Below are 13,383 nucleotides of genomic sequence, written 5' to 3'. Positions count from 1 at the left end.
TGAGTGAATGAATGTGACAGATGAGGACTAGTAAGGTGGGACAAAACAACGCTAAATGAACCTACGTCTCTTTGATGATACACCATGACTGCCACAACCTGCAAGAGCTATCGTCACATGTGACATCGCGTTGCAACACCGTCCCATTCCATTCAAATGAGATATTAAAAATACAATGAACGGAAGTAGGCCGGTGAACGGATAGGGCCACACGCAAGCTCCCCTTCTCGAACACCAACCATTTCGTGACCCCTTTGCTTGTTGCTCAAGCTCAATCGTCCTTCACGATCAGGTTATCACTCTGCTTTACTCTCTGCGCCCACTCAGTCCAGCTGCCGTCATAGATTCGTCGACTTCCCTCCCCATAACCAGCCACAGTCAGAGCGGCATCGATGACCGTCGCGGTGATGCCTGTTCCACAACTTGATACGATTGGCTTCTCGGGGTCAACACCTCTTTGCTGGAAGATCCTTCGTAGCTCGTCTGGCGGGAGGAAAGCTTTCGTCTTTGGATCGAGCAAATCGGGTACAGGAACGGACTTGCTCCCTGGAATGCGGCCAGATGACAGTCCAGGTCTAGGCTCTGGGTCTTTCCCCCTCCATCTGCCCTCTGAGCGAGCATCGAGGATCTGGATGTCTTCACGGCCTTCTTTGTTGGAGTCCTTGGCAATCTCCTTCACTTCACTAAAAGCAATGACTCTAGAGTGGTCCAGCTCTGGAAGTGGGTAGGCCGTTTTCTCCCACTTCTTCTGTTCGCCTTCTTCTACGGGGAGTCCCTGCTCCACCCAGAGCTTGTAATTGTTGAGAAGGTGGACCCCTGGGTGGCCAAACACTTTGAAACTATTACCAAATACGTTAGCAGATCTAACGGCGAGCAGGAGAGTCAGATGTTAATTACGTCCATGCCACTCGAGGGCCGGAGAAAATCCCGAGCTCTGCGGTGTCGTAGACTACAACTGTATCGTCTCTAGAGATGCCCAGCTCGCTCATAGCATTCTTGAAGACCTCCGGGGTTGGTAGCATGTGCGGATACGGGCTCGATGTATCGGCGACTTTATCGATATCGAAGAAGCGAGCATTGGGAATGTGGCCCTGCTTGTAGACTTGTATACCGGTTCGTTTTTGGGGATCGTTCGGTAGGAACCAAGAAGCGCAGACTGGAACCGTTTTTGGTGCAGTGGAGAGACGCGATGGAGCATTGGCCTTGAGAGCTTGGTTCAGCTCATTCGGCGAAACCAGGTAGCTGGAAAATGTACGCGACATTGCGTGTTTATTGATGGGTGATTTGTTGAGTTRTGTACGGCGAAGAGCGAGTCTGAAGGCCATAGTTGCTGCTACTTTAGTTTATCTGCTGGCCGCTTTTCACTGGCATTGCTGCGATAGCGGAGCGGATTCGAAAGGATATAGTGGGTGGTGATAGAGTGGAGAGGTAAGACGCAATCAGCTACCCATGCTCGTTTGCGCGACAGGGGCGTTGCACATTGCCGCTCGCCGGAAGTCTAAAATGTGCCACGTGCAGAAGCGCGTCTTCCCAAGAAGGCACGACGCATGTGCTGCAGAGCAACCATCATGACTTTGTTCGTCTCATAATCAACCTATGTAGACAAGCCTACACACTCCAAGCTCCCCCAAACACCAAGCAAGATGAAGATGAAAATCAATGAATTCCAGGCGGTGGCCGAATGGCAATGGGATCTTGACGAGGCCGCCGATGACACCTGTGGCATCTGCCGTACCAAGTTCGAAGGCTGCTGCGCGCGTTGCAAGTATCCGGGGGACGAATGTCCGATCAGTGAGTATTAAAGCTCCCCAGTACGACTCGCTTCTAATCCTACAACAGTTGCGGGCGCGTGCTCGCACATTTTCCACATGCACTGCATCATGAACTGGATTCGTTCCGAGTCATCTCAGGGTCGCTRTCCTATGTGCCGTCAACAGTTCAAGGAGAAGTCCGCAAATGCTAGAAAGTCTGTTGGTGGCTCCGCCCCTGATCAGGACACGTCGAACGCCTAGCTACTATTGCCATCGACGATCTTAGCCAATGTCCTGGGTTGGGCATATCACCCTCGGAAGATCTGGGCAGAAGGTGGTACGACTACTGCACGCCAGCTGTTCGACTTTGCTGGAAGGCAAGAGAGGTGAGCCGTACGTCGTTCACGAAGGATCTACGTGGAAATTTGGTCTTTTCAAACAGAGCAATGACTGTTGAACTGAGCTGCAACGATTTCACAAGACTGACATGCTGAAGGACACCCTCCATATTAAACGCATCAGCAAAGGAGAAGGACATCAAGGGTGAAGATTTGTCGCACGAGGATCACCACCCTGATTCCCATCACCCCTGGCAAACGAAAAGATGTTTCGGAAGGAGCTCAGCAGCTTAGCAAAAGGAAAACCTGCTGAGCACCATTGCGCCTAGATGCATAGTTTTCAAGACACTTGCGGCCAAGCTCAGGCTGCGTGGCTCATGTCACTTGTCTCGACTTGTCTCGTTCTGCAGCATGTCTATGTCTATACACTTGACACGAGTGGCCTGATTTGTCGGAGAGCGACTTTACTRCTTGCTTCTGAGGAAAATGCGATGCCGAGTCTGATATTATGGACATGATCCTTGAGCGGGACAACAGTAACTTGATTGGAGGATAGGTACACTAGTTATGTACTCTGAGTAACAAGAAGCATCAGGCTGCGGCCAGCTAAACTCATATATTTTCCAATACAAACATGTACAGGTATGGGTATGTCTGCACGTCCGTCCAAAACGTCGCCTTCCAGAAATTCGAAAGCAAAGCTAAACGGCCTCAACCTGAAGGGAGTGAGGCAGTGGGGGTTCTTCTAGCACTTCTTAAAAGCGGCACAACAGCAGCCATGGGTATTTTGGCTGCATTGCAATTTGACATCCGTGCGAACTGTATGTGTGTGAAGGGAGCTGAGAGTAGAAAAGGAAGAAGTCGAGGGCATATGTGCTGCTTGGGTACTGTCCGCCCGCTTAAGCACGGCCTGCTCATTAGTTATATTTCGACATATACTGTACATAGGACTGTCCTGCGACGACAACCTAGAGTTCTGTGCGGCCTCCATACTGGCTCGCCATAGCTGCAGCTTCGCCGACATTCTTCGGTGGCATGAGGTTGCCAGATTTGATCGATTGAAAGGCCAGGTCGAAGCGCGCACCAAAGAACCATGCGAGTCCAATCTGGGAGGGGAAGTCAGCATATATGCGGAGGGCCAATCTGCTCTCGATTCCTTACCATCGCCGCTGTAATCACGCTCAATGTGCCGAAGACGGCAAGCATGAGGTAGATGACATCCTGCTTCGCCTCTGCATCGTCCGCCTTCTGCTTTGCCTCTGCCTCCGAGTCCACCGCCACCGTCTGTGTCGCGCCCGGGGGAAGTGTGCGTGGAGTCTGACTAGGGAAGATGGTCTCGATGAAGCGCTCAATCTTGCCGCAGGCCACGCTGATCTCGAGGAAGTTGGGATCGCTAGGCTTGTTCTTCTTGTGAATTTTCCTTGCAAACGTCCGGAAAACCTCGCAGACCAGCTGGAGATTCTGTGTCGACTGGGTCATCAGCTCGCATGCCGATCCCTTGGTAATCTTGACATTCCTTTGGAAAATGGCTGGGTTCTGGAAGCAGAGCTCGAGGGTAGCCATGGCCATTGATTGTGGGATCGCGACGAAATTGAAGACGGATTGCTCCTTGACACCTGCCATGTAGTACAAGCACTCGTCGGCGCGACGAAGTGCAAGCAGAACCATCTCACTGCTACACTGCAGAGCCTTCTCGAGGTTCTCGGGCTCGAACAGGTCGCTGAAGTTTTCGACGTGCTTCGACCACACTTCCTTTGGCCAGAAGTAACGCTTATCGTCATGATCTTCTCGAATATCCCGAATAATGTTAGTCTGCTGCAGCAGCTGGCCCATGGACTCCATCAGCTCGGGTCGTTGCAGGAGGGCAGGGTTGGCGAGCTTTGCCTCGACGAAAAGACGGGTAAGACCTTCTCCGACCAGCCCTGCTACGTAATGGCAGTATAGCTCGTAGTCCTTGATTGTCTGCACCCCATTTGCGAGGTGRTCGGCGTTCTTTGCGTAGTCTGCCATGCCGTTGCCCATGCGCTTGGTGATGTCGCGAATGATGATGCGGTATGCCTCGGCGCACTTGTTGAACTCCTTTGTGACATTGTCGAACCCCACAAGCAACTCACGATCCTTCTCATTCGGGCCATTGCCGTCGAAGGTCCATGTGTCGTCCTCGATGTGATTGTGAAAATCGCGGAGGAGCGGCTCCTTCGCGGCGATGCTGATGGTCATGTCATCCTCGATTGTGTCCAGTCCTCGTAGGATAAGGTAGAAGAGACACACGGGGACCAACAGCTCCGGGTGCAGCTCCTTGATGACGGCGGAGAAGGAGCGGCTGGTCAGGTCGAGGTAGCGGAAGCATGCTTTGAGTTCCGGTGTCTCTTTGCTCTCATCGCGCTCGTGCACAGGGTTGTGCCATGTCTTCCACTGGATGATGGCTCGCAGCTCCTGGACGTGGGTGAGGTAGTACACGATTGATGAGACTGAAGGCATTTTTGCGTGGTGTGGAGGWTGAGATTTTTAATTCCTTGAGGGTTTACCTAAGAACATTGAAGGGGTACCTTACCTATTTACCGAAATTCGACCTCGTACGATCTCTGCATTCATCTCGTGCTGCTGAGAAATTGTATGGCCCAAGATACAATTCTTCCAGCTGATAAGCGTCTACGTGTCGGCAAACTTATTTCGGTGGGTACACCTGCCTGGGCGTAGCTATAATGCAATGCTGATATATGTCTCATGGTTTATCCTTTGATGAGTTGTTGGCCCAGAGGGAGTTGTCTGTTCTCCCATTGGCTGGATACACGAAGCCCAAGACATCGCTCTTTACACTGCAACTGCCACGGCTTACAGCAGCCTCTCCACGCATAGTACTAGGTAGTGCAATCGACTAAAGGTGGACCAAACCAGGGACTGCTTTGCGAACAAAAGCTCAACCCCGCGAGAGCACTGCGCACCCTTCGTACGGTCAGCATGATGTGCCATATCTTGAGGATTAGGAATCTTTCGGACTCAAGACTCTGAACATGGAATGGATGCGCGTACTCATTTGCCAAACGTCTTCGTCTCGTCGTAAGAAATTATGCACAGTATCTGATCTCGCCAGCACGACCCTCTCTCCTCTCTATCCAAAGGGACATCATGCCAATCCCCTCCCTCTCAATCACGACTTCTCAATCTTCTCCCAAGGTTAACACTCGCACTCAAATTGACATCCATATTCTCCTTCTCTCTCACCGACTCAGCTCCAGCAACAGTCATCCTCGCACTCCGCTTCATAGGCAGTTTACTGACACCATCCTGCTGCTGTGATTTCGACCCCTCATTAGCGCTCAGACTCTTGAAATCAGGGGCTGAAGGCAACTTGCAACCATCGATTCCCGTCTCAGGACTCTGATGGCCAGCGGCGAAAGCTGCGAGTCCTACAGCAGCCACATTAACATTGACGTCAAGTTCACGTAGACTGCTAGTATGGCTACTTGCTGTCTGAGGGCGTGAGGCTGGTGCTGAAGCTGGCGCCATTGTTAACAGCGCGGGCAAAGCTGGGGGTGTGTCGGTAAAAACGTTCCTCTTTGTTGGGCTTGATTTGATCGGACTGCTCCTGCATTTTATAGGAGAGCGCTTGTTAGGCGACTTTGCTGGCGACTTTGCAGGAACACCGCGCATGCGATCGAGAAGCGTTTGATGATTCTCCGTTCGTGGAAGAGCTGTGGGGTAAGTGTACTGCATCCTCGCGGGCGTTTCACCAGTAATGGCATACTCTGCCATTGCAGCTGAGCTCATCTCGTCGCGGAGATCTTGCAATGGCTGTCGGATATCGCCATCTGGATCCATGCTTGGCAGTGTTTGCGTCAAAGCATCCGCTCTGTCTTGCATGTCACTATCCAAAGCCTCTGTGCGATTGTATGAAGTGGTGAAGTGCTCCCCAATATTTCGATAACTTTCATGCACATTGCTCACAAGCTTGCCGAGGCTGTTTGTATGTGCATCATGGTGCTCCTCATTCTGCTCGCGTACTCTGTCGACGATTTCGTCCAGCGCGACAAGCTGGCTGTCCATTTGAGACATTTGACCGTCCACAATTCGGACGGTCTCTCCATGGACTGCAGTGGTAGTATCCGTTATCTTCGTGGTGTGCTCGTTGGCGCTCGTCCAGTCGGCCTGGATTTTGGCCTCGATAGTCTCACGCGCCATAACGGATGCTGCGATCATGTTCTGGCCTCCGGCCGACCAATCGTCCATGCCATTACCATAGGTCTGCTGGGCAATCCGGTACTCGTCCTCAGAGGTCTTAATACGCTTGTTCGCACTTTCGACGTACCCAGCTATGCGAGACTCTTGTGCTGCAGCCGAGTTGTTGACAAGTGAGGTGATCTGGGAGAGCAGCGCTTCCCGCTCTATGGCTGCAGTCTCCTTCTCTTTTTCTACAACCTGAGATAGCTGCTCCTGAGACGCGTGGCCTGCCTCAACGAAAGTCTCGTTCGCATCTATGATTTGCTGGCGAAGCCTTTGTGCTTCGGCTTGTTGCTCGCTCATACGCCGCATAAGATCCTCAAATAGTGTGGTGAATTCGCGTCCGAGGGATACGTACGAGTCTTGCAGCTGACCGTGAAAGGCATTCAGTTCGCTGGCAATGCCGGCGCTAATCCGTTGTGCCGCAACAGAAAGATCACTGAGACCAGCGCCTACTTTCTGCTTTACATCTTCTCGAAGCGTCCCAATCTCCTCAAGAACATCATTCATGTCGTCTCTCGCTTTCCGGGTCTGTGCGTTGACTTCAGACTCGGAACTCTGAAAAGCTGCAGTCTTGTGCTTCAAGAAGTCTTGAGAAGTTTGCAACTCATGCAACTCATCGGTTACGAATGACCGCATGCGCCCGGACAGAGCTGTGACCAAGGCTTGCTGCTGCCTTTGCAAGGCCTCGATTCGTTCGTCGACGCTGAGGGTAGCGCTCGACACTCGGGTCTGCGAGTCTACCCATCGATTCCTGTTGACGTCCTGCAGGTCCGACCGTCTCCTCAGCTTCGAGTGTAGCTTGTCTACATGGGTCGTAGTGGTCTCCAGTGTTGTGAGCAAATCGCCACCGACTTCGGCCAATCGCTCCTCAGTATCTTCATGTGCTTTGCGGAGATGCGTTTCCTCCGCCAGACTCTGCCTAGTATGCTCCAGAATGAGATCTGTCTTTTCGAGCACACTCTTGGTCCCATCAAGCATAAGCTTGGTCTGCTCATTGTCCTTCTTCATGAATTGGAAATTGCTAGTCAGCACGAACAATTCTTGGACTTTGTTACGCAGATTCGATTCCATGGTTTCGATCTTGTCTCGCTGCTCCTCGCTCAGAATTCGTCGGGATTCTGACTCTGTGGTGWGATCTTCGTAGGCTTCGGCTGTGAGATAAACACCATTGCGCTGCCGAGTAGCGATCAGTTCCGACTTCAGCTTTTCAATCTCAGTGGTGAATTCCCGGAAAAGAGTCTTCTTCGAAACCATCTGATTGACCTGTGGTTTGTTGCGAATGTTCTTGGCCCTAAAAGCATAGTCCAGCGTGCTGATAGTTTCCTCCAGATTGCTCTTAGCTGGGGATAATGTGGCAATGATGCAGGTCTTGGTCCGTCCTCCAAGAGAATCTTGTAATAGTCGGGTCAGTTTCGACTCTCTGTATGGAATGTGGCTGCTTTTCTCGACCAGAGCGTTGATAACCCGTCCGAGGGTGAGGAGAGATTTGTTGATCAGTCCAGCTTCCGCAGCGCGCTTGTTCTCCGCTCCAGATCTTTGGATGTTCTCTGAGCCAGCGAGGTCGACAAGATTGAGTTTTCCTGCGGAGACAAAATCCTCGCCTGCGTCCGATGTACGTTTGATGTAGACGGTGATTGTGAAGACCGTGTGCGATCGAGAGGAGAGATCATTGCACTTGGTCGCAGCTACTTGACGTTTGTGGCTTCCATCGCGTAACAGCTTGATGCCTTTTGCAGCATTTGTGATGTGGCTCTCCTCCATTCCTTGAACAAGAGTTGTAGTGCGACCGTTCTTGTTGGCCTCATCGAAGATYTTGAGCTTGGTATGGTCATCAGCCGCGAGGAGATCGCGCAACTCTTCGTTGTAGAGCTCAATGAAGGAGCATTTGACGCTGTGCTCGGTTTTTTCTGCCTCGTCCTCTCCCAGTCGAGCGAAGAGGGTATGAAGCACACGCGGGATGATGCCCGCAGCTTCAGGAATTGGAAGGGTGTCTGTAATATCTCCCGACATGGTGTATGTCTTTCCAGTCCCCGTCTGTCCATAGGCAAAGAGGGTGCAGTTGAAACCATTGAGGACTTCGTCCAGGATTGGCGAAACGACCTCTTCAAATATCATTCCTTGGTCCGCAGCGGGCGAGAAGACCTTGTCGAATTGATAGCATTTATTGCTCAGCGCACTCGGTCCCATGGATAGATCCACCTGTTTCCCCTTGATTCCGTCCGTCGAGACGACGACGCCGCTGTTTTCCTTGACCTCGCGGTCGCTGCGCCCACGGCATCGCACCACGACATTGATATTCGTCTCCTCAGTCCCGTCTGATCCCAATTCTCCAACAACTTTGCGCTTCGGGGTTCGTGCCGGTGTCCGCACCTTGGATAAGGTGACACTATCCGCGGGCGATGCTCTTCCAGTGAGGGTCGGCGTCGCAGTCTGCGCGCGATTGGGCGCCGGTCTTCCACTTGGGGGCCGCATGGTCGCTACTCTGCGCGACGACGAGCTGGTCGTACGCGAGGGAGGGCGGATGGGCATGGTCGGGCGTGCTGGTTCGCGAAAAGGTGCGCGGCACGTCGTGGGATGTTGACTCGTTTAATCAGGATTGCCCGCTGGGCGTGTTTGTTGACGCCGGTAAACATTGGCTTCTATTTCCGTCCAAGCTCCCATCTGAGCTCGTGACGCATGCTCCTCCCCCACCACATCCTCCTTCACTTATACTTCAAGCAAATACTATCTAGAGACGGGTTGGTGTTATTTTGACAGCTAGGACAAGGAGATAGAGGGACATACCAATCATCCTCGATATTATCGCCAACTCCGTATCGCCTGCGTCCCCGCAGATAGACGCCAACCCGTGATGGATTGAGGACTCCACATGACCAGCAGCTGGCATGTGATTGCGAGCCGGATACACACGATGGAAGCAGCGCCTTGACTCGACCTTCATCCTCGATTACTGTAGATCCAGCCAGACTGTTCTGTCTTTCCGTCGGAATCGCCTGCTTCGTCAACATCATGAGCTCTGATCCGCTGGCCATCGTGCCAGGCCACTCTCTCGGCTTCTTGACCCTGGGATCCTCCCTCCAAGAAGTCCTCTGTACCATCAAAGAAGACAAGACACGCTGGCCAACCATCGATATCAGCTTCTCGCAAACTAGGCCGCTCCTAACACCTGTTATTGTTGGACTACCTCAGAATGGATTGCGACTACGCTTCGATGGCAGCGACCAACGGTTACGCTTGATTGAGGTGGTGGATCCAACAAAGACAAAGATGACATTCRAAGGCAGCGAATTGGCAAAGAGGCAGGAGGAGCCCGCGGCTTTCAAGCGGATATACCAGTTGTTCGGGGCGTCCTACCCTGGCGAATACATCCAACCAGCTTCACACAGTCGCACGGGAACGTATATTCTGTCATGGCCCGGTGTCGCATTCAACTTTCCCCTGCAGCACTCCGCTTGGTCTCCTGAGAAGGATCACGTGTCACTGCTGGGCTCCCATGCTGCTCAGCCAGCGACTCACATTGCAATCTTCGAAGGCAATAGCTGGCCAGAGGCTCGAGGGTCGCTATTCGTAAAGGACCCCACTGGACCACGTACGGCTGCAGTTGCAAGTCAGCCCCGAGATCTCTTACCAGCGGAGCTAGAATGGGCGTCTATCAAGGACGCTGGCGAGATCAGTTTTTGTAGACGCCCACCCGCTCTACCATTCAACCTCGTGCTCGGCCAGACTACTCCACAAGACCTCCTCACAGAATTAGGCCCTCCAGATGCAACCCACAAACGAGAGCCGCAGTCACGTCCAGAGCAGCCCATATCAAACCGACGCGGGAGCAACGCCAAATCTCTTCAAAATGGGTTCCACTCTACGCCGCCATCAAGTTATGGCAGTACGGGGACAGACACTTTCGAAACAGACTTCCAAGATTCTGCAGATGCGGAAGACGATCCTTCTGAAAAGGCTAGTAGAGAGGTATTCTGGTGCTACTTTGGCCACGGTCTTGACATCTTAGTCGGCCCTCCGTCTGGTGCTGTCTCGGGACATGGAGGCGTGCCTGTCACACCTGTTTCCGCCAGTCCGCACCTGGTAGTGCTCAGAGTGGTCATACATGGTAACGTGCCCGGTAGCTACGCTTTCAACCGCCATCGTCGTCTGCGATGGGCACTTGATCTGCGTGGCACCAGCTCGACACTGACGTCTGAACACTCATTCGAAGAGATCCAGCCTGATTTGATGCAAGCGTTCCAGGGAACTCGATCCGATCCGGAAATTGGAAGGTGCGTGGGGGGAGTGCAGAAGAGCAGCAGTGCAACATCAAGCTAACATTTCATACAGAGGCAAAGTCGTCAATCGAAGCTGGGGCGGAGGTACGAGTGATAGCAGTTTCAACCTGCTGGACCTTGAAAAAGAAGGCATAATATCTTCCGAAGAGGTCAGCGAGGATTGGATTCGTAATACGTTTCTGCACAATCTCGGCGGTGGTCTGACCTTTGAAGTGGCGAGTAACGGGGCTATAACCGCGCTGACGATTTCTTGATGAGAAGCAATTCCGTGCAGGAGGTCCTCGTTTAGGACGAATGAGGGCTTTCCCTACAATTATGGATCTGCTTCGCTGAACAAAGACTCGTTGTGGATAGCGATGTCAACCATATCTGATGTTGTCTCGCGCCAGCATCGAGTCCGAAAGGATCATCGAGTCACTTTCCCTCTCTCTCTCTCAGATGTATCTCAGCATGCTTTCAGCAACGTTCGAACGCTGCAACAATCATAACAAAGTAAAACTCCCTCGCCCCAAACCGTAAACAATGCAAGTCCATCTCAGTGCCAGCAAAGGGGGTATCACCATTTTTCAAACAACGCCCATCCGCATCGTAATCGGACCAAAACACTCCCCCTGATCAACCCGAATCATCTGCTTCGTCCCCAGTGTAAGAATGTGTAAGAACGCCTGTGCAGCCACGATCTGACTCTGATGCGGTGGCAGCAGAGTCTCGAAATCCACACTGCCGCCCAATTCTTCATGTTCGTCATCAGACATGACGCGATGCCCGTCAGCATTCTCGATCGCGGTGCGAACGAAATCAAGAAAGTTAGCACTCTCCCCAACCAGTGTAGCACGCTGCCACTGGGATTGTTCGGCCGTTTGAGTATCGACTTGTGCGGCAGGGCCGAAGAGTTCGAATTCTTCATGATTGGTAATGTCTCCGCCACCCATGGCATAGTCGGATTCGGGATCTAGTTGAAGATCGTCGATTTCAGCGCCAACGACACCGCGGCCTGTGAGTGGGGATGCGGATACGAGACGAGTTCCGCGACGAAGAGCTTTGTCGAGTTGAGTTGCTGCTACGGAAGCTGAGGTGGCGTGGGCATCTGTGAGTCTACGGGATCCAGCGCTTTGGTTCCAGGGGAAGATGCTAGATGCTTGGCGCTCGTCGAGTGGTGTTGGGGCTTCTCGGCCTTGTTCGATTGTGTCGTCGCCCATGAGGAGAAGATTATCGTCGGACATGCCGCGAGCAATCTCGTCAGGGGATTCTTCTCCACGGGAACGGACCCGGCGACCAGTCTGGGACAAGGCATCGCCATCATCCAGCGCACGCTTCTTGCTGCCGGGTTCTAACTGGATTCCCGTGAAGGCTTCGAATAGGCGGGCTCCTGTGAACATGTCCAAAGGTCCACGCATCCCCTGACCAAGAAAATTGCTGTCCCCTAGAACCCAGTACTCTGCATTCTTCTTTGCGATGACAGCCAATTTGGTCTTTTGCTTGTTCTGACCAGCCACCCGCATGTTGGCCAGGTAGGATTTATCTCTCAAGGACAACTCTCGATTGGACAGCTGGATCGTGGAGTCGATGGGAACAATGGGCACTTTGTGAACTCTCTGTCGGCGTAAAGGTGCAGTTGCTGTCTCGGAGCTGGTCTCGTGTTGAAGCTCAGCTGCTTCTGGCATCGCTTCTGGCATCGCGACTTCAATATCGTMTTGTAGAGGCACGAAGCCGTCGTCGATGGCGTGATCAGACTGTCGAAAGTTAGAGGGTACTTTAAGATATTGAAGCCTTGATACACACCATGTGGACATTGGCATCAGCATCTCCATTGCCCTGATCTCTGCTCTCCGAACGTACGGTACTTTTCACTCCAGCAGGTGACTGGCGAATAGGTAGATCGTCAAAGTTCATCGTGCCATCTTCGCCAACAACGAAGAGGTCATCTTCCAGCATGCGTGCTGGCTTTAAGTTTGTGCCAGATTCGGAATTGCCACGAAGACCAAACAAGTCACTACCATTGACAGGCCCGCCAAGGAATGAGCTGGCAGACGGTGGTAGCATGAGCCCTCCGATGGAGTGCTGCGACGCATTCGTCGCCTGAGAGCTGTGTGGAGAGAGTGTGGACTGCGAGTCTTCGTGCAGGATGGTGCTATCGATGTTCAATTGGTCGAAGTTCAGGTTGCCCAGGTTCATATTCATCAAGTCAAGGCCAGGCATAAAGGCTGGGTCGTCTTGTAGCAGGTCGGGTCTACGAAGCGTCAGAAGGTGCGTCGAGAAAAATATGGTGTTATGACTTACTTGGCCTGCTTCTTACCCTCCGGCTGTAGCATGTTTTCCTGGTGATTTGCCTTCAACATGGCACGCATGATATTGCGGGCTGATTCGACATCTGACAGGACATATCCGCACTGCTGCTCATAGACCTTTGTAATGCCAAATCTACCTATTCGTCAGCTATTGAGCAGTTTGATTGGGAGRCCGGCAGGTTGCGTACAGCAGATTGCTCTGGAGGCGAAGAGCCATAGGAGACTCTGGGGCGAGAACGGTGGAGCATGCCTTTGACACGTCCACGTCGAGGATGGCTTTGCGTCCGACTTTCTTCACTCCCGATTTGATGCCCATTGTGGCAACAAGCCTGCAAGATTCTGTCAGCGTCTGGTGATCATTGCTTGTTCTGATTCACCACATACCAGACGGTCGCTACGCCATACTTGCGGGAGGTGAGAACCTAGGTCTCCTGTTAGTATGTTTGGTCGACGCGTGCAGACGCGTCTGATTGTACCTCGTTCGAGTAGAACATGGTGACGGCGA

General features: G+C 52.5%; 6 protein-coding genes; 2 read left to right on the top strand and 4 right to left on the bottom strand.

The window, feature by feature from the left end:
- Positions 1-271: 271 nt before the first annotated feature.
- Positions 272-1,262, bottom strand: RCC_10264 (probable thiosulfate sulfurtransferase; the record flags this gene model as incomplete). XM_023775495.1 has 2 exons in its annotated part: positions 272-839; positions 898-1,262. The coding sequence occupies 2 exons, from the start codon at positions 1,260-1,262 to the stop codon at positions 272-274; spliced, it is 933 nt and encodes a 310-aa protein (XP_023631263.1).
- Positions 1,263-1,643: 381 nt separating this feature from the next.
- On the top strand, positions 1,644-2,012 carry RCC_10263 (related to Anaphase-promoting complex subunit 11; the record flags this gene model as incomplete). XM_023775494.1 has 2 exons in its annotated part: positions 1,644-1,791; positions 1,840-2,012. The coding sequence occupies 2 exons, from the start codon at positions 1,644-1,646 to the stop codon at positions 2,010-2,012; spliced, it is 321 nt and encodes a 106-aa protein (XP_023631262.1).
- A 1,045-nt stretch (positions 2,013-3,057) lies between these two features.
- Positions 3,058-4,570, bottom strand: RCC_10262 (probable squalene synthetase; the record flags this gene model as incomplete). XM_023775493.1 has 2 exons in its annotated part: positions 3,058-3,195; positions 3,251-4,570. The coding sequence occupies 2 exons, from the start codon at positions 4,568-4,570 to the stop codon at positions 3,058-3,060; spliced, it is 1,458 nt and encodes a 485-aa protein (XP_023631261.1).
- A 666-nt stretch (positions 4,571-5,236) lies between these two features.
- Positions 5,237-8,842, bottom strand: RCC_10261 (related to kinesin-related protein bimC; the record flags this gene model as incomplete). The annotated part of the gene is made up of 1 exon (XM_023775492.1): positions 5,237-8,842. One exon carries the CDS (start codon positions 8,840-8,842, stop codon positions 5,237-5,239), a length of 3,606 nt encoding a protein of 1,201 aa, XP_023631260.1.
- A 480-nt stretch (positions 8,843-9,322) lies between these two features.
- Positions 9,323-10,844, top strand: RCC_10260 (related to UPF0183 domain protein; the record flags this gene model as incomplete). XM_023775491.1 has 2 exons in its annotated part: positions 9,323-10,584; positions 10,643-10,844. The coding sequence occupies 2 exons, from the start codon at positions 9,323-9,325 to the stop codon at positions 10,842-10,844; spliced, it is 1,464 nt and encodes a 487-aa protein (XP_023631259.1).
- A 312-nt stretch (positions 10,845-11,156) lies between these two features.
- On the bottom strand, positions 11,157-13,372 carry RCC_10259 (uncharacterized protein; the record flags this gene model as incomplete). XM_023775490.1 has 6 exons in its annotated part: positions 11,157-12,323; positions 12,373-12,820; positions 12,871-13,011; positions 13,067-13,207; positions 13,263-13,300; positions 13,355-13,372. 6 exons carry the CDS (start codon positions 13,370-13,372, stop codon positions 11,157-11,159), a joined length of 1,953 nt encoding a protein of 650 aa, XP_023631258.1.
- Between the last annotated feature and the right edge of the window lie 11 nt (positions 13,373-13,383).

This window comes from Ramularia collo-cygni (genome assembly GCF_900074925.1).
Source record: "Ramularia collo-cygni strain URUG2 genome assembly, contig: RCC_scaffold21, whole genome shotgun sequence".
Classification (NCBI taxonomy): domain Eukaryota; kingdom Fungi; phylum Ascomycota; class Dothideomycetes; order Mycosphaerellales; family Mycosphaerellaceae; genus Ramularia; species Ramularia collo-cygni.
The sequence above is the reverse complement of the archived record's forward strand: the minus strand, read 5'-3'. Positions and strand labels throughout refer to the sequence as shown.